The sequence below is a fragment of the Saccostrea echinata genome, unplaced genomic scaffold, assembly GCF_033153115.1.
Source record: "Saccostrea echinata isolate AGI-Se365-2 ecotype Australia unplaced genomic scaffold, CSIRO_AGI_Sech_v1 ptg000045l, whole genome shotgun sequence".
Taxonomy (NCBI): Eukaryota; Metazoa; Mollusca; class Bivalvia; order Ostreida; family Ostreidae; genus Saccostrea; species Saccostrea echinata.
This window is the reverse complement of record NW_026889794.1, coordinates 613,030-626,728: the sequence shown is the minus strand read 5'-3', so window position 1 is coordinate 626,728 and position 13,699 is coordinate 613,030. Positions and strand designations below refer to the sequence as shown.

General features: G+C 32.6%; 1 protein-coding gene across 1 annotated transcript; it reads left to right on the top strand.

Annotated features, from left to right (window-relative positions):
- Window positions 1-118: 118 nt before the first annotated feature.
- LOC133201594 (proprotein convertase subtilisin/kexin type 5-like) lies at window positions 119-6,319 on the top strand. Its single transcript, XM_061337390.1, has 3 exons — window positions 119-163; window positions 2,737-5,949; window positions 6,122-6,319. The coding sequence occupies exons 1-3, from the start codon at window positions 119-121 to the stop codon at window positions 6,311-6,313; spliced, it is 3,450 nt and encodes a 1,149-aa protein (XP_061193374.1). The 3' UTR covers window positions 6,314-6,319.
- Window positions 6,320-13,699: the final 7,380 nt, after the last annotated feature.

Below are 13,699 nucleotides of genomic sequence, written 5' to 3'. Positions count from 1 at the left end.
AAATGAATGAAAATTGAAAATAGATCACAAAAAGAAAGAGGAAATTCCTAGAATGCTATTTACGTAACAAGGTAGAAACCGTTAATATATTTTTAGAAATACCTGTATGTAAAGAAAAATGGATGTTTTTCTATTCTTCTTGGCGCTTTCCTACTTGGTGAAGGTAAGACATATTTAATATAACCTTGAAGTTTACTGGTATATTTTGCATGTTCACTTGCATTAATAATCAAATTTTAATCAATATATTTATTGCCCCAAAATCATTTTTTGCAGACTACAGAGAAGTTATGATTTTAAATGTAAATACTATTTAAACCCCTAATCAAGTTTTTACCTGTCATCTAAGTCACTCGGATGATCCGTTGCTATGGGTCCATCCGTCGTTGTGCGCCTTTCTCAATTCTGTAATTGTTATGACTTTAAATGTAAATACTATTTAAACCCCTAATCAATAAGTCCCCACGGAGTTATTACGGCGTTGTTAAAATTTTAAAATCGCAGTGGAATCGCAGGGAAATTGCACAAATTTCTGTAAAATTTTTACAATGTGAAGATGTCACGGCGTCCCTACGGCGACCCACGCGTTTCTACGGCGTTCTCGCGGAGTGCTACTGCGTTTCCACGGATATCTCTTCGCGATTGACTGCGCTTGACCCGCGGAGCTTTCACGGCGTGTTAGGAGTTGTCAGCTCGAGGTCACGGCGTTCTCACTGCGCTGACTGCGTTCACAATACGTTCACAAGGCGCTCTTCACCATGGGTATATATTCAGAAGGAATGTAACACATTTTTTTTAAAAGATTCAAGTTACATGATGAAAAGACTTCTACTTATGCCAAGAAATATTCTTTTATTAAAACCATCTATTTGAATAATTTAGTACTAAATTACTGATAGTTTATTATTAAAACCCTTCATTTTTCAATTACATAAATTCAGATGTGTTTTTGTCTGTTCTTTTATTTTATTATGAATGTATAGAAAAATAAACACATTGAGAAGGTGTTATAAAATTTAAGTAATTCCACCGCAATTCCACTAAAGCAACAGAACAAGTTCTGGTGTAATTTTTCATGGTCAGGAGTGGAACAAATACGTTAGAATTAATGCTGATCAAATATGAGGCCATTGCTCTTGTTTTGTGAGCTGACTGACAACGCTCTAACAACGCCATGAAAGCGCATTGTGATCGCCAACGGACGCGGTAGAAACGCCAAGGTAGCGCAATGATCGCAGTGGCAACTCCTTGTTGTCGCGGTGTAATCGCAGTTAAAAAAATCACAAGACAATTAATCTCATTAGAAGCGCCGTAAAAGCGCGATAGAAACGCAGTGACATCTCCAAGGACTCCGCGAGGTCTCCGTAAAAGCGCAGTCTACTATCACTGTGTTCATGCTGCGATCACGTGCGTCTTTACAGCGTGCGTACGGAGCTCCCAATGCGTTGTTGGAGATCTCACCGCGCTGCTACGGCGATCATACTACGTATCTACTCCGTTCTTATCAGACCGCGATCACACGGCGCGTACTTTGTGCATGCCCAAAGTACGCGCCGTCCCCTGGCATTCTAGGAGACCCCACGCGACCCTACAGCGTTCAGTGGAGATCTCGACGCGTTAATTGTCACGGCGCTGTAGGAGACTCTACTGCGCTCGCCTCGGCGTTTTGCATTTTTTATCGATGCCGTGCGATCGCCGTGAGGACGCAGTCCCGGTGTGACAGGGGTTTTAGTCACTCGGGTGATCCATTGCTATGGGTCCATCCGTCGTTCTGCATCTTTCTATAATATAACTTTTGAAAATTCTCGCAAAGTAATATGAAGTTTCTATGGATAAAAAGAAACAAAAATTGTGATTTTTTTCATTGTTCCCTGTGCAAATAAAGGTGAAACACAAAAATTAAGATCCATGTGATCTTGTGAAAAAGCAAGATTCAGGCGCACAGGGTATCGCTGAGCTAATAATATCTTGAAATCTCATCTGTGAGTATAAACATATGACTCTAAATACTAATAAATTTATGAATCTAAGAAAAATTACCCATCTTGCAATGATTATTAGAAAGCATTCTGAGAGTATTGCATTTATTTAGCAATACTAGTTTCCTACCGGTAAGTGTAATCTGGTTCCCGTTAAAAATTGTAAATGCCATAATTTCGTCAAAAATCAATGAAGCGGAACGAAATGCAAACGTGATCTATAACTAATCAAGATACACGTACTCACATACCAAAAATCAGCTCAATATCTGCAAACGTTTAGGAAAATGGTGCGGAAAACCAAATGGGACAGACAGACAGACAGCTAGGCGGACAGACAGACGGACGGACAGACTCAGAAGAAACCTATAGTCCCCTCCGGTTTCACCGGTAGTGGACTAGTAACGAGATAAGAGTTTATTGACCAGTTCAGTGGGTTTATATTATCATATATTAGTAAAATTGACATCCATTAAATATTGATATAGAATTATTTTCCTGTGTTTGTACTTCCTAAATGCCAAGAAATCGTAATAAAGTTAACAGGTACAATGTATAAATGTAAACTTTGCAAATAATTAATAGGAGTTGGGGTTGATACACATGAATAAAATATCTTCGACTATGTTCTCCAATGTTTTTTCTTCCTAGTTTACTCAAGCAATTAGACTACATTTGTATTTGCAAACAAAAACTTACAAATTCAATCCTTTTCAGATTAGTACACCAAATCAATTACTGATACAATTAATTTCAGATATTGACTGCATTTTGCTTACCATCAGAGGTAAGAGTGGAAAACAAAACTGAATGTATGAAATCCTGTCCATGGAAAACATCCATGTTTAGACAAATATGCTACGACGAATGTCCTATCAACTCAAATGAAATTCAAACAGAGCTTGGAACATTTTGTAACATAGAGCATGATTTTGAATGCCAACGCGCGTCTTGTACGGATAACTTTCCTATGTGTTACAGAATGAACTGTTTAAAGACATGTCCAGAGTATGCAGTTCAATTTCAAAACAACTGCATTCTGAAATGTCCCAGCACGCACTCTTTTATGGTTTCCACAGATTGTGAAGGACCTTGTCTAACAGGAAACAAAACATGTTTCAGTTCCTGTCCACAGTCTCATCCGTTTTTATTTCAAACACCAAGGTCCAAACATTGCCTGCAACAGTGTCCTCAATATACTTTTGAAGATGCAGTTAATAAAACGTGTCACCTAAATTGTCTAAGTAAAGAACCGTTTTTATACAATAGAACCTGTATTGAGACTTGTCCTTCATCCAGTCCATTCGTATTAACATTGACCACAGAATATAATTCAATCTCTCAATGCTCTGACTCTTGTTTAAAAAATGATGTTGTGGATGGAGAATTTTGCGTCAATGCTTGTCCAAAAGGAAAACATTTATTAAACAATACTTGTGTAGAAAACTGTCCTCTGTCTCATCCTTTGATGTACCCAAACAAAGAAGGAATTTCTATAAGTTCTATAAGAAACTTTGGCAAGGCAGATTTCATGTGTGTTAATTCCTGCAATTTGGAAACAAATTCTATTGTCAAATACAACTTGGAATTCGATAAGAAGTGTTTGAATACGTGTCCGCAAAATTCACATTTCGCCTATAATGGCTCTTGTCTTTCGCTTTGTCCCTTGTCGCATAGATATAATGTTGATTACAACAATTACTATCTATGTGTGGCATCGTGTCCTAATGACAAGTTCATTTCCAACGAAACGAATTGTCGTAGCTCCTGTCCAGCAGAAGAAAATTTTATGCATAATAAAACTTGTTACAAGCAATGCCCATTAGAAGCCAAATATCGAAAGTTAAACATTTATTTATCTCAATATGAATGTTTTGAAAATTGCCCTGAAAACTCTCCTCTGATTTTCAATCACACTATATGTATGGATAAATGTCCAAATAAGGCAAAATACAAAAGTAATGGAACATGTGTTGCACAGTGCCAAGACGAGCTAAAATATGCAATAGAGATACGTACAAGTTATGGATTTTATTTCCAGACGACTGAGTATTCTTGTGTTAAAAACTGTCCAAAAGAATATATCGTTTCTGGGAACAATTGTGTTAAGGAATGTCCTCATGACAAAAATCATGTTTTTAATAGCACTTGCCTCAATACATGTCCAGCTACATTCAGCTTTAAAAAACTTGAAGGAGGTCATTACAAATGCATTGCAGCTTGTCCTTCGGAAACATTCGTTTATAACAATTCGAATTGTGTGTCTACTTGTCCACCCGAAGCTCGTTATCAAAATAACAAAACTTGCGTTGCGAATTGTTCAGATGAACTGAAGTATAAATTTGATAATTTTAGCACTATATCTGTGAACTGGAGAGATAAAAAGAACATATATCATTATTTCTGTCTAACAGAATGTCCATCAAATAGACTCTACTACCTTGATAACTGTGTTAAGGAATGCCCAAAGGAAGCAAATTATCTTTTTAACAAAACATGCATCACATCATGTCCAAAAAGAAGTAGCTATGGTTTTTTAACTGGGAATTACTACACCTGCTATGATGACTGTCCTGCTAACACGTATGTATACAATCAATCCCTCTGTGTTTCCGTGTGTCCAAAGGATAAGAATTTCGAATTTAACAATACATGCTTTGACAGATGCCCAGATTCAAGTGATTTCATATTTCACGATGGTTCATATTTTAAATGTATGAATTCATGCACCTCTTTGTTAATGCTTAACAAAACATGTTACAAAAACTGTCCTGCGGAGGCCAAATTTCAGGATAATGGATACTGTGTCCAGGAATGTAGAGACGAAAAAAGGAAGTACAAATTTAAAAATGTTACCATAGTTTCCAGCAATCAGAAAATAGATAAATATTATTGTTTACATAAATGCCCTGTTAACACATTTGATTTAAATTTCACTTGTGTTTCTCACTGTTCTCCGGATACACTTGAACTGGACAATAAATGTGTCCAGTCTTGTCCAAATGATAGATCACTGAATTATACAACGATCAAGGGGAAACATTCCTGTGTGTATTCCTGTCCCTATCAAACATTTAAGTTTGAACGGAATTGCTTCGATCAATGTCCATCCAGTTTTCGGCACCATCTTGGCACGTGTAGACTAGAGTGTCCACAATCACATCCATACACAGATATTGTGACCCAAAAGTGCTTAAGCACTTGTGAAAATAATTTTGTAATTGTGGATAACAATGTTTGTGATAAAAAGTGCCCACATGATAAACAATACATTGAGAAAAAAACGTGTGTGAAATCTTGTAGGAATCCAAATTCATTTCTTCAAGTGGCCAAGCAAGGAACATTTTGTCATGATAAATGTCCTCATCATTTGCTCCTTATGGAAAACAAAGGGACCTGTGTAGAGAAATGTCCAGATAATAAGCTTATAGTTGATAGTGTATGTCGATCCCTATATAAATGTCCAAACCATGCGTATCTCGAACACACTGATGTTGGCAAAAGATGCACAAATAGATGTTCATTTACGTTTTACTTGGATGGAAGCCATTGTGTCAAAGAATGTCCTCCAGAAAAGGTGATTGTTAACGCAATGTGTGCAGATGAATGTCCGCCGAGTCATCCGATAACTTACAAAGATTTCGGATCTTCCAAACCACGTGTTAAATGCTACGCAGTTTGTCCTAACAACTATGTGCTGAATGGCACAACATGTATAGAAGAATCTGATTGTCACAAAGCGAAACATTTTTCATATGAACATATCTGTTACGATGCTTGCCCAGGTGGTACAGGTCTCTCTGGAGATTTCACATGTGACTCCTTATTGAAATATATATTAATTACTATAGTGCTCCTTATTCTCACAATGGTTTTGTTTGCTGTATTTTATTATGTAACTTGTTTTACTGGCTGCAAACCTAAGAAATTAAAAGAAACAAGGGTACAGAAAATAAAGACCCACTTTCAGGTAAAGATATTTTCCCTACATGATTGATTTTTTTGAGCTGGTTGATGAATAATTCCCTTGAAAAGTACAGACTAGTATTTAAAAGATTATGTAATCTTATTTTCTTTGATAATCGTTGTTGTGAATTTGCAATGCAACTGTAATGAATAATACCTTTATATGTTGTTTGCAGTTGGTGACTCGAAACAAAAACAAGGAGAAGAATACGAAATACATCATAAATTTTAAGAAGGGAAAGCACGAAACGGCCGAAATTCTAGAAGTGAACAACACCAATCGAACTGATACAGATAATGATCTTGAAGATGTGGTGGAACTAAATGATGGATTCAAACCTATTTCTTTTCGGAGGCGTAATGTATAATATATATGAAAGGTAGATTAAATAATTTTCCTTTAAGATAATTATCAAATAATTTAGCTTAAGTTTTTTTACAGCGATTTGAAAATAATTCAAAGAAAAGATGCGGTTTCAATACTCTTCTGGCCCCATCTCTTACCTTAATATGAAAGTGATGCAGGAAATTAAAACTCATGCTTTCTGAACAGTAATTTTTGAAAAGTTATAATTTGCTTTCTCTTTTTTCTCAACAACAACGGAGAGGCTGTAAATTGTACCATTCAGATATATGTAAGAGGTGAAGATAACGAACAGTGATCAATCTCATAAACACAGTAGACCAAACGAATTGTGAACAAGGCAAAAACAAGGACTCCTTTGAAACAAGAGAGGTGGGATCAGGAGGAGTTACCATCCCCTGTTGACTGGTCACACCCACCGTGAGCCTTATGTATTGGTCAGGTACATGGAGAACCCCGTAGTCAAATTTAGGATAAAAGCAAGGACCTAAGAGATGGCATGAAACATGTCAGCTATGGGTTTTATTTACAAACAAGGTCATTATAACGGCGGCAGAATTTGCGAACAGATGGCTTTAAACTGGATTGTTGAAATCTATATTTCAAATCTTATTTTCAGTAGCGTACCTCGGTTTAAAAATTGGTCGTACTCAGAGCATGCTCTTGCGTATGGAATCAGTTGGGAGACAAAAACGCAATATTCAAGTAAAGTTGGAATATTACTTCATAAATAAGGGAAGTTGATGATGGAAAAGCTGAAGTCATCCCGTTTCTCATACAGTTTAGTCATTAGTTGGCCATTATGGTCTACAGTCAGTAAAACATCCAAACATGAAACAGATGTTTTGGACTCTGTAGTGCCTTTTATTTCGAGTTCACTGGGATATATATCGAGTTGACACATGAATGAAAGTTACTCCATATAATGTAAATTGGTGAAACGTCGTCGATATATCTAAATGCTGAGTTGAAGGCCACAGGATGTTTTTTCTTCTCTCTTCCATTCTTATTGAGGAAGCAACTGTCTATGATGTCAAAAAGCCTGCTCTTCAATTTATCGTGAGGAATGATTGGCGTATAAAGCGTAGAAAAGTCATATGTTTTGATTCGATTGATGTTTGAAAAGTTATGAGATTTTAAATTCCACATTTGAATTACTAGTACACCACTTTTTTAATATGTTGAATCACAATATGTCTAAAGTTTCTCCTTCATGGCAGTTAAATTTAGGGACTTGGTTAAACCTGCTATATCTCACGTCTCTGTGATAGAGTTGTCTCTCTTTGAACAGGTCTGTATAGGACTATGTTCCTGTAAATTAGGGTGATTATATTTTGATAGAAAATTTACTAATGAACTTTTTTCATACATATTTACATGTTTTATAACTTTATAGCTATTAGTTTTCAAAGTTCAGGAAGGAGGTATGTTAGACTGATGTTATGTCCACCAGAAAAGTATCGTTGACGAAACTAGTGCTAATATTAGATAATTGTGAATTAAGAATTATTTTTCATGTTAAATTTTTAGTTGCATATGTTGTTTAAGCTAATGTTTAACTTTTTAATTTATTGATTGAGTTTATTACTTTTCACAACGTTGTTTTAATTTATTTATTTTAAAACAGAAATAGCTGAATATGGATATAACTTTTCGGAAAATCACTTTCTTTGTACACGTAGGTCGAACAATATTGAAAGCATATCTTTAAAAGATAAAATCGATGTATAGTTTAGAGCTTCATTCTAAATATCTCTCTTTCTTAGAAGTTTTCGGGGATAAGTTGATTATTTCATTGTCGTCTTTTGAAATTTTGATAAATTGACAGAAAATAAGACAGTGTCCTCCGTGGTGTTATAATTGTCAGAAATAGAAACTGTAACAAAAATATGTAATTTTGATGCATGTTTGTTCAATTATGTTCAATTTTGGTTGTAGATATGTTCAGTTCAGTGGTTGAACTATAATTGTTGACCTTTGCACCGTCTACTAGTGCTGTGAACTTGTTTCTCCAGATTAAAAAAAAATAAACATTTTAACATCACCACACAAAGTATCTTGTCTTCTCTCTACCACCTGTTTTTAATGCATTACAGAATCTAAAATCTAAACAACACTAGCTGCAATATGTAGATCAAACATTAAGAAAAAAATATTTTAAAAGTGAATTGCGTGAAGATATTGTTTTAAAAAAGTACCCAATTCTTTAGAAAATTATCTGTCAGAGGATGAATTACATTCCAGTGGTAGAGTTATCATTCTTTGAAAAAATTTGATTAGAGCGAAATTTTATTGTAATTATGGATTATTATTAAATTTTAATTGTAGTTTTATGCGTTATAGCTTGAATTAGGCATATACTCTGTATAGATTAATTATTTAACCAGTTAATTTTCTTCTTAAGTAATTAATTATGAATAGTCAAACCCTATTTCAATGGGAGATAATTAAGAATTATTGAAAAATTAATATTAGTAGTATTTTTTAAAAAAAAAAAATTCTTCTCAAGAACCACTGCATAAGCCAGAAAAGATAAAACTTAAATGAAAGCTTCATTATCTAATAGATTTAAGTTTGTTCAAATCATGACCCTCGGGGGTAGGGTGGGGCCACATTATTTATTTAATGACCTCTTGGGGGGGTAGAGTGGAGCCACATATTATTTATTTATTTATTTTGCTACATGATAAAAGTATCAGTCATTTAAGAAAGGTTTTATACCTTGGTTGTTTTGATCCGAGAAAGTCAAAGTAATAGCAAATTTTTAAGTCGCTTTTCATTATAAAAAATGCCTTAGTTTGTAATGTTTTTGTGAAAAAAACCTCGTCCGTTTAATAACATTAACTTTGTAACAAACAAAATGGATTATATTAACTATAAATACTATACATTCCATTGTAATCATTTTTGTAATCGTAGTCGTAAATAGAATTTGCATATTTATTTATTTTGATATGTTAATTGATCAACTGCTTTCTTCATCCGTCCATACTGACATGTAAGCTTTCTTTTTTCCCCATAAAAACACTTATGCTGTTTTATATAGAATTATTTTATTATCCATACATGTGTTTGTTATCCATGATTCTCATGATTGTACATGATTTTCTCCTTCGCATAAAGTTGAACAAAGGAGAATGAATTGCGTTTCAGTGGTAGAGTTATCATTCTTTGAACAGATTTGCCAAGAGAGCAAATTTTTCTTTTAATGAAGGATAATTAAATTTAAATAGTAGTTTTACGTGTTTTAGTTTCATTTAGGCACACGTTTTTAAATGTTTTAATTATTTAACAGCATTTAGATTTTAAGGTTCAGAAGAAAGTTTATATTAGACATGATGTTATGTGATCCACAAATTAATACTCTTTACCGTACTATAAATTTGATGGTATGTAATTGTGAAATAAAAATTGTTCATGTGAATTGAGTTGTGTTGTTTAAGCTTTTGATAAAAAGCAAGGTATGGTAACCGCCGAATTTGACCCTTAATGATACAAAAATCAAAACTTAGTTAAAAGTGTGATGGTTTGTATGTTAAGGATCTATAGATGCATGATGCCTGTTTGAAAATCAACATTTTGATTTGACCCCGAAGCGTAGATGGAGGTTATAAGAGGGACACAAATTATAATATTTTAATAAATTTCCTTACCTCTGATGCAATTTTGTCATCTTTAAGATACTAATTTTCACTTCGGGAATTCGAAACACACAACGCAAGCTAGCTTATCTGATATTTTCATACACAAGATATACCTGATACTTGTGCATTGTTTCTGTATTTAGTAGGCAGGCAAACCTGCGCTCTTCGATTTCTGAGACAAAATATGTCTTACAATTGATGAAAATTTTAATAAAAATGAGAAAATTGACAAATTTCTATTTCTCTGACCTCTTTGTATGCTATCACAAGGATAAATAACACAAACAAAAAAATCGATGCATGAGTTGGTATATATATTTTTTTTGACTGATTTTGATTGGAAATTACACAAATAATAAATCGCTAAAATATTAAGTAATCGTAAGTATTCTTTAGTGTTCAAATTTGAGACTCAATGTCATGTTCTATATAAATCTATACAATTTTTTGCACACATTTTATGACATTAATGCAAAGTCCTACAAAATTTCTTCATTTACTCTGGTTAACATTATTCATATTATCTGTATAAACATAAATCTTTTAGACTTATTGCTGATTTCTGAAAAAAGTTTGTGTTATTTATCCTTAACATCAATATGCATTTTAAAATAGGAAATGTTTTTGATTTTGAACCATAGCACCGTTCTCTGAGACCCCAAAACAGGGAGAGGGGTTAGGCTATCTTATCCTGTCAATTGTATCCGTAAAACACTTCTCAGAACACTTGTTTTAACAATTAAAAATCGAATATATCTTTCGGAGAATCACGGGTTATATAGAAAACATATCTTTCTCATAAAGTTTACTTACTCAGATTTATCATATTTCATTCCAATACATTTTTAAAGTATTTTGAATTCCTAATCCTGCATGGAAGTATGCTTTAAACTAATAACTATATTATATAGGCAGTTGAACAGCAATTATTGGTTTTCAAGTAGAAGTAAATAAAAAAAATAATTAGTGAAATTATGAGAGAAAAAAAAAATTAAAGTTGCATATTTTTCTGCTTGCAATATTTTAAAAATATGTGTCTCACTCAGTTATGCTTTTTTAAAAAAAAATATTGAAGGCCATCGGTTTTATGTAAGTGTCAGTGAAGTTATTTGCATCTCTAACAAAAACTAAATTGACTATTATGATTGTAATTCACCGAACAAAATACCTGTCTTGTACTCTCTACTAGTTGTAATGATTTAAAAAATTTTAAATATACAAAACACTATTATAGATGTGTCGTGTAGATCAGATATTCCAGACTTTTGATTTAATAAACTACAAAATGCAGGAAGCTTTTTAAAGATATTAATAATTTCTTTACGCCAAAGTACATTCGTAGATTTATTCATTTATTTATTTTGCTTTATGATTACAATATTTGAGTTTTCCCACGTAAATCACATAACCAAGCATTCGTATCAACTAGTTGATTACTATATTTTCATGTTTTGGTTACCTACTATAGTAATTTCCTGAATTCTGAATTTTTCTCCATATTGACAGAATGTTTTAAATATACATTGATTTCATTATAAATTTATAAAAGAAAATTATATTACAGAAAACATTCTTTATAGGGTGTTTAAAAAAATCTCATAGAAACCAACTGTAATAATAAAAGTGTCAAACAGTAAGAAAAAGATATGGTGAGGGATTTGGGAGACAGAACAGTGCTTATTTTCATCATCACAATGGAACTTGTATATTTATTGCCAGGGGTATTTTCGTAATTTGCAAATTAATCTTAAATATGACTTTGAAGTTTTGGCTAAGTAATTGAAGAATTATTTAATAATTCGATTTTTGTTCGTGGTTGAAATTTAAACATCTCAAACATTTCAAAAACTTATTTTTACAATACAACTAATAGCACACGAAAAATCTGTATATTTTATTAATAATTGATTGAAGTACACTTCTGAATTATTTAATACTAGACCAGTAGGTCTATAATGCAAATTTTATTGAGAACATTATTAAACTTATGATAATAAAAGTAAGGAAATCCAAACATTATACACTAGGTGGGTTATATTTGATATTTATATGTGTGTCTGACTGGAAATAATTCTCCAAAGTAACATCCATTTATGTATAAAATAATCGAAAGTAATCGAAAAAGTAATTATAATTACATTGACAATTTTAGCTGTAATCGATTAAATTACGATTACAAGTAATTGAAAATCTCTTTGATTACAAATTACTGTCGATTACTTGAAAAAGAGTAATCATTACAATCGATTACGATTACTCAATTACGATTACCCCATCCCTGTTTCTTAGTCTTACACTGCAGTGAATTCATTTTGTATCATTTTATCTGGTATAGATTTCCTTTGTAAAAGTTTAGATCTTATAATTAACTTTAATAATCGAAGCAAAAGTATCTTACAAACAAATCACCAAAAGAATGGCAATTTTTCTTATAAATTTGTAATTTACCATGTTAATTACATAATTACAAGCACGCGAAAGAAAATCTTTTCTTTTAACCAAACATCACAATACCTAAAAGTACAAAAAAGTACCAAGAAAGAAGTTGTTAGTTATTGTTCAAACCAATTATCCGGATATGATATGTCATTGACATATTTATTTCTTTTTTACGAAAAAATAATCACAAATAAGTTATAAGTTAGCGAGGAAATATTTTCCATTAATCACCCAAAACTCATTACGGCCACTTACCAAAGTAATGCAAAGAAAAAGTGACATCTTGATTACCATTTTGTTATCGGAACAAACACACTTAGACAGAATGACACACTGTCTTCGGATGACCATTATCAGAGCCCAAGCTAATTCCATCTCCTTTGGTCATTAACACGAAACATCGATTGCAGACGATAGCCAGTGCCGTCCACAGCATCATTTGCTTCTTTCTGAATCTTTCTTGATTGCAAACTTTCATTTACATTCGGTTCTTTTTGACTGGTTAATAGCAGTTTTCAAAATCTGTGGCTTAGATATGTGCATTTATTGATATTATTTATTGGGCAGAGCAAATTGATTACGTTCTCCGCCGACAGAGAAATCTAGAATCTTATTTTATTTAATTTACACCATAAACAAAGAAACCTAAAAGCTGTTAAATCGTAAATTTTATATTTACCGCCACCCGGTATATTCAAAATTTACAATATGACACAACATAGGTAATTTGACAAGAATTGGATCTTTTTATTTTTTTAATTTTCTCACATAGGAAAAGATAACTATATTATGGGAAGGATTTGCATGTACTCAAATTTGCAATTTATTTGACAATTATTTACTTAAACAATAACATGTAGAAGATGTTCTTTCAAGTAAGATATGCAAATTAATTGTCACTTATTTAATAAAATTTTAAAACTGAAATTATTCAGTCTCTGATGACAATAAATCAATGATCATCTTGAAAAATAGATTCTATGTGCCCAGAAAACTATTTTTTCAACTGTTTCAATTCGCATAAAGTGTAATGACTCGTTTATACTAAATCTTTGCTGTTGCCCTTTCTATCTATAAATCCTGTTATGACAAATTTTCAATGAAATCAATATTGAATTTGTAATGTCTGGAATGGTTTACCTTCTGTAGGTAAATCGGATATGGATACTTAAAAATTCCAAGGAACTTTTGGAAAATTTGATATCATAAAATTTTATCAAAATCAACAACATAAAATCTTACCACTTTTCAACTTTATATACAACCATTCCTCACAATAAATTAAAGTCTTTTTGATATTATTGACA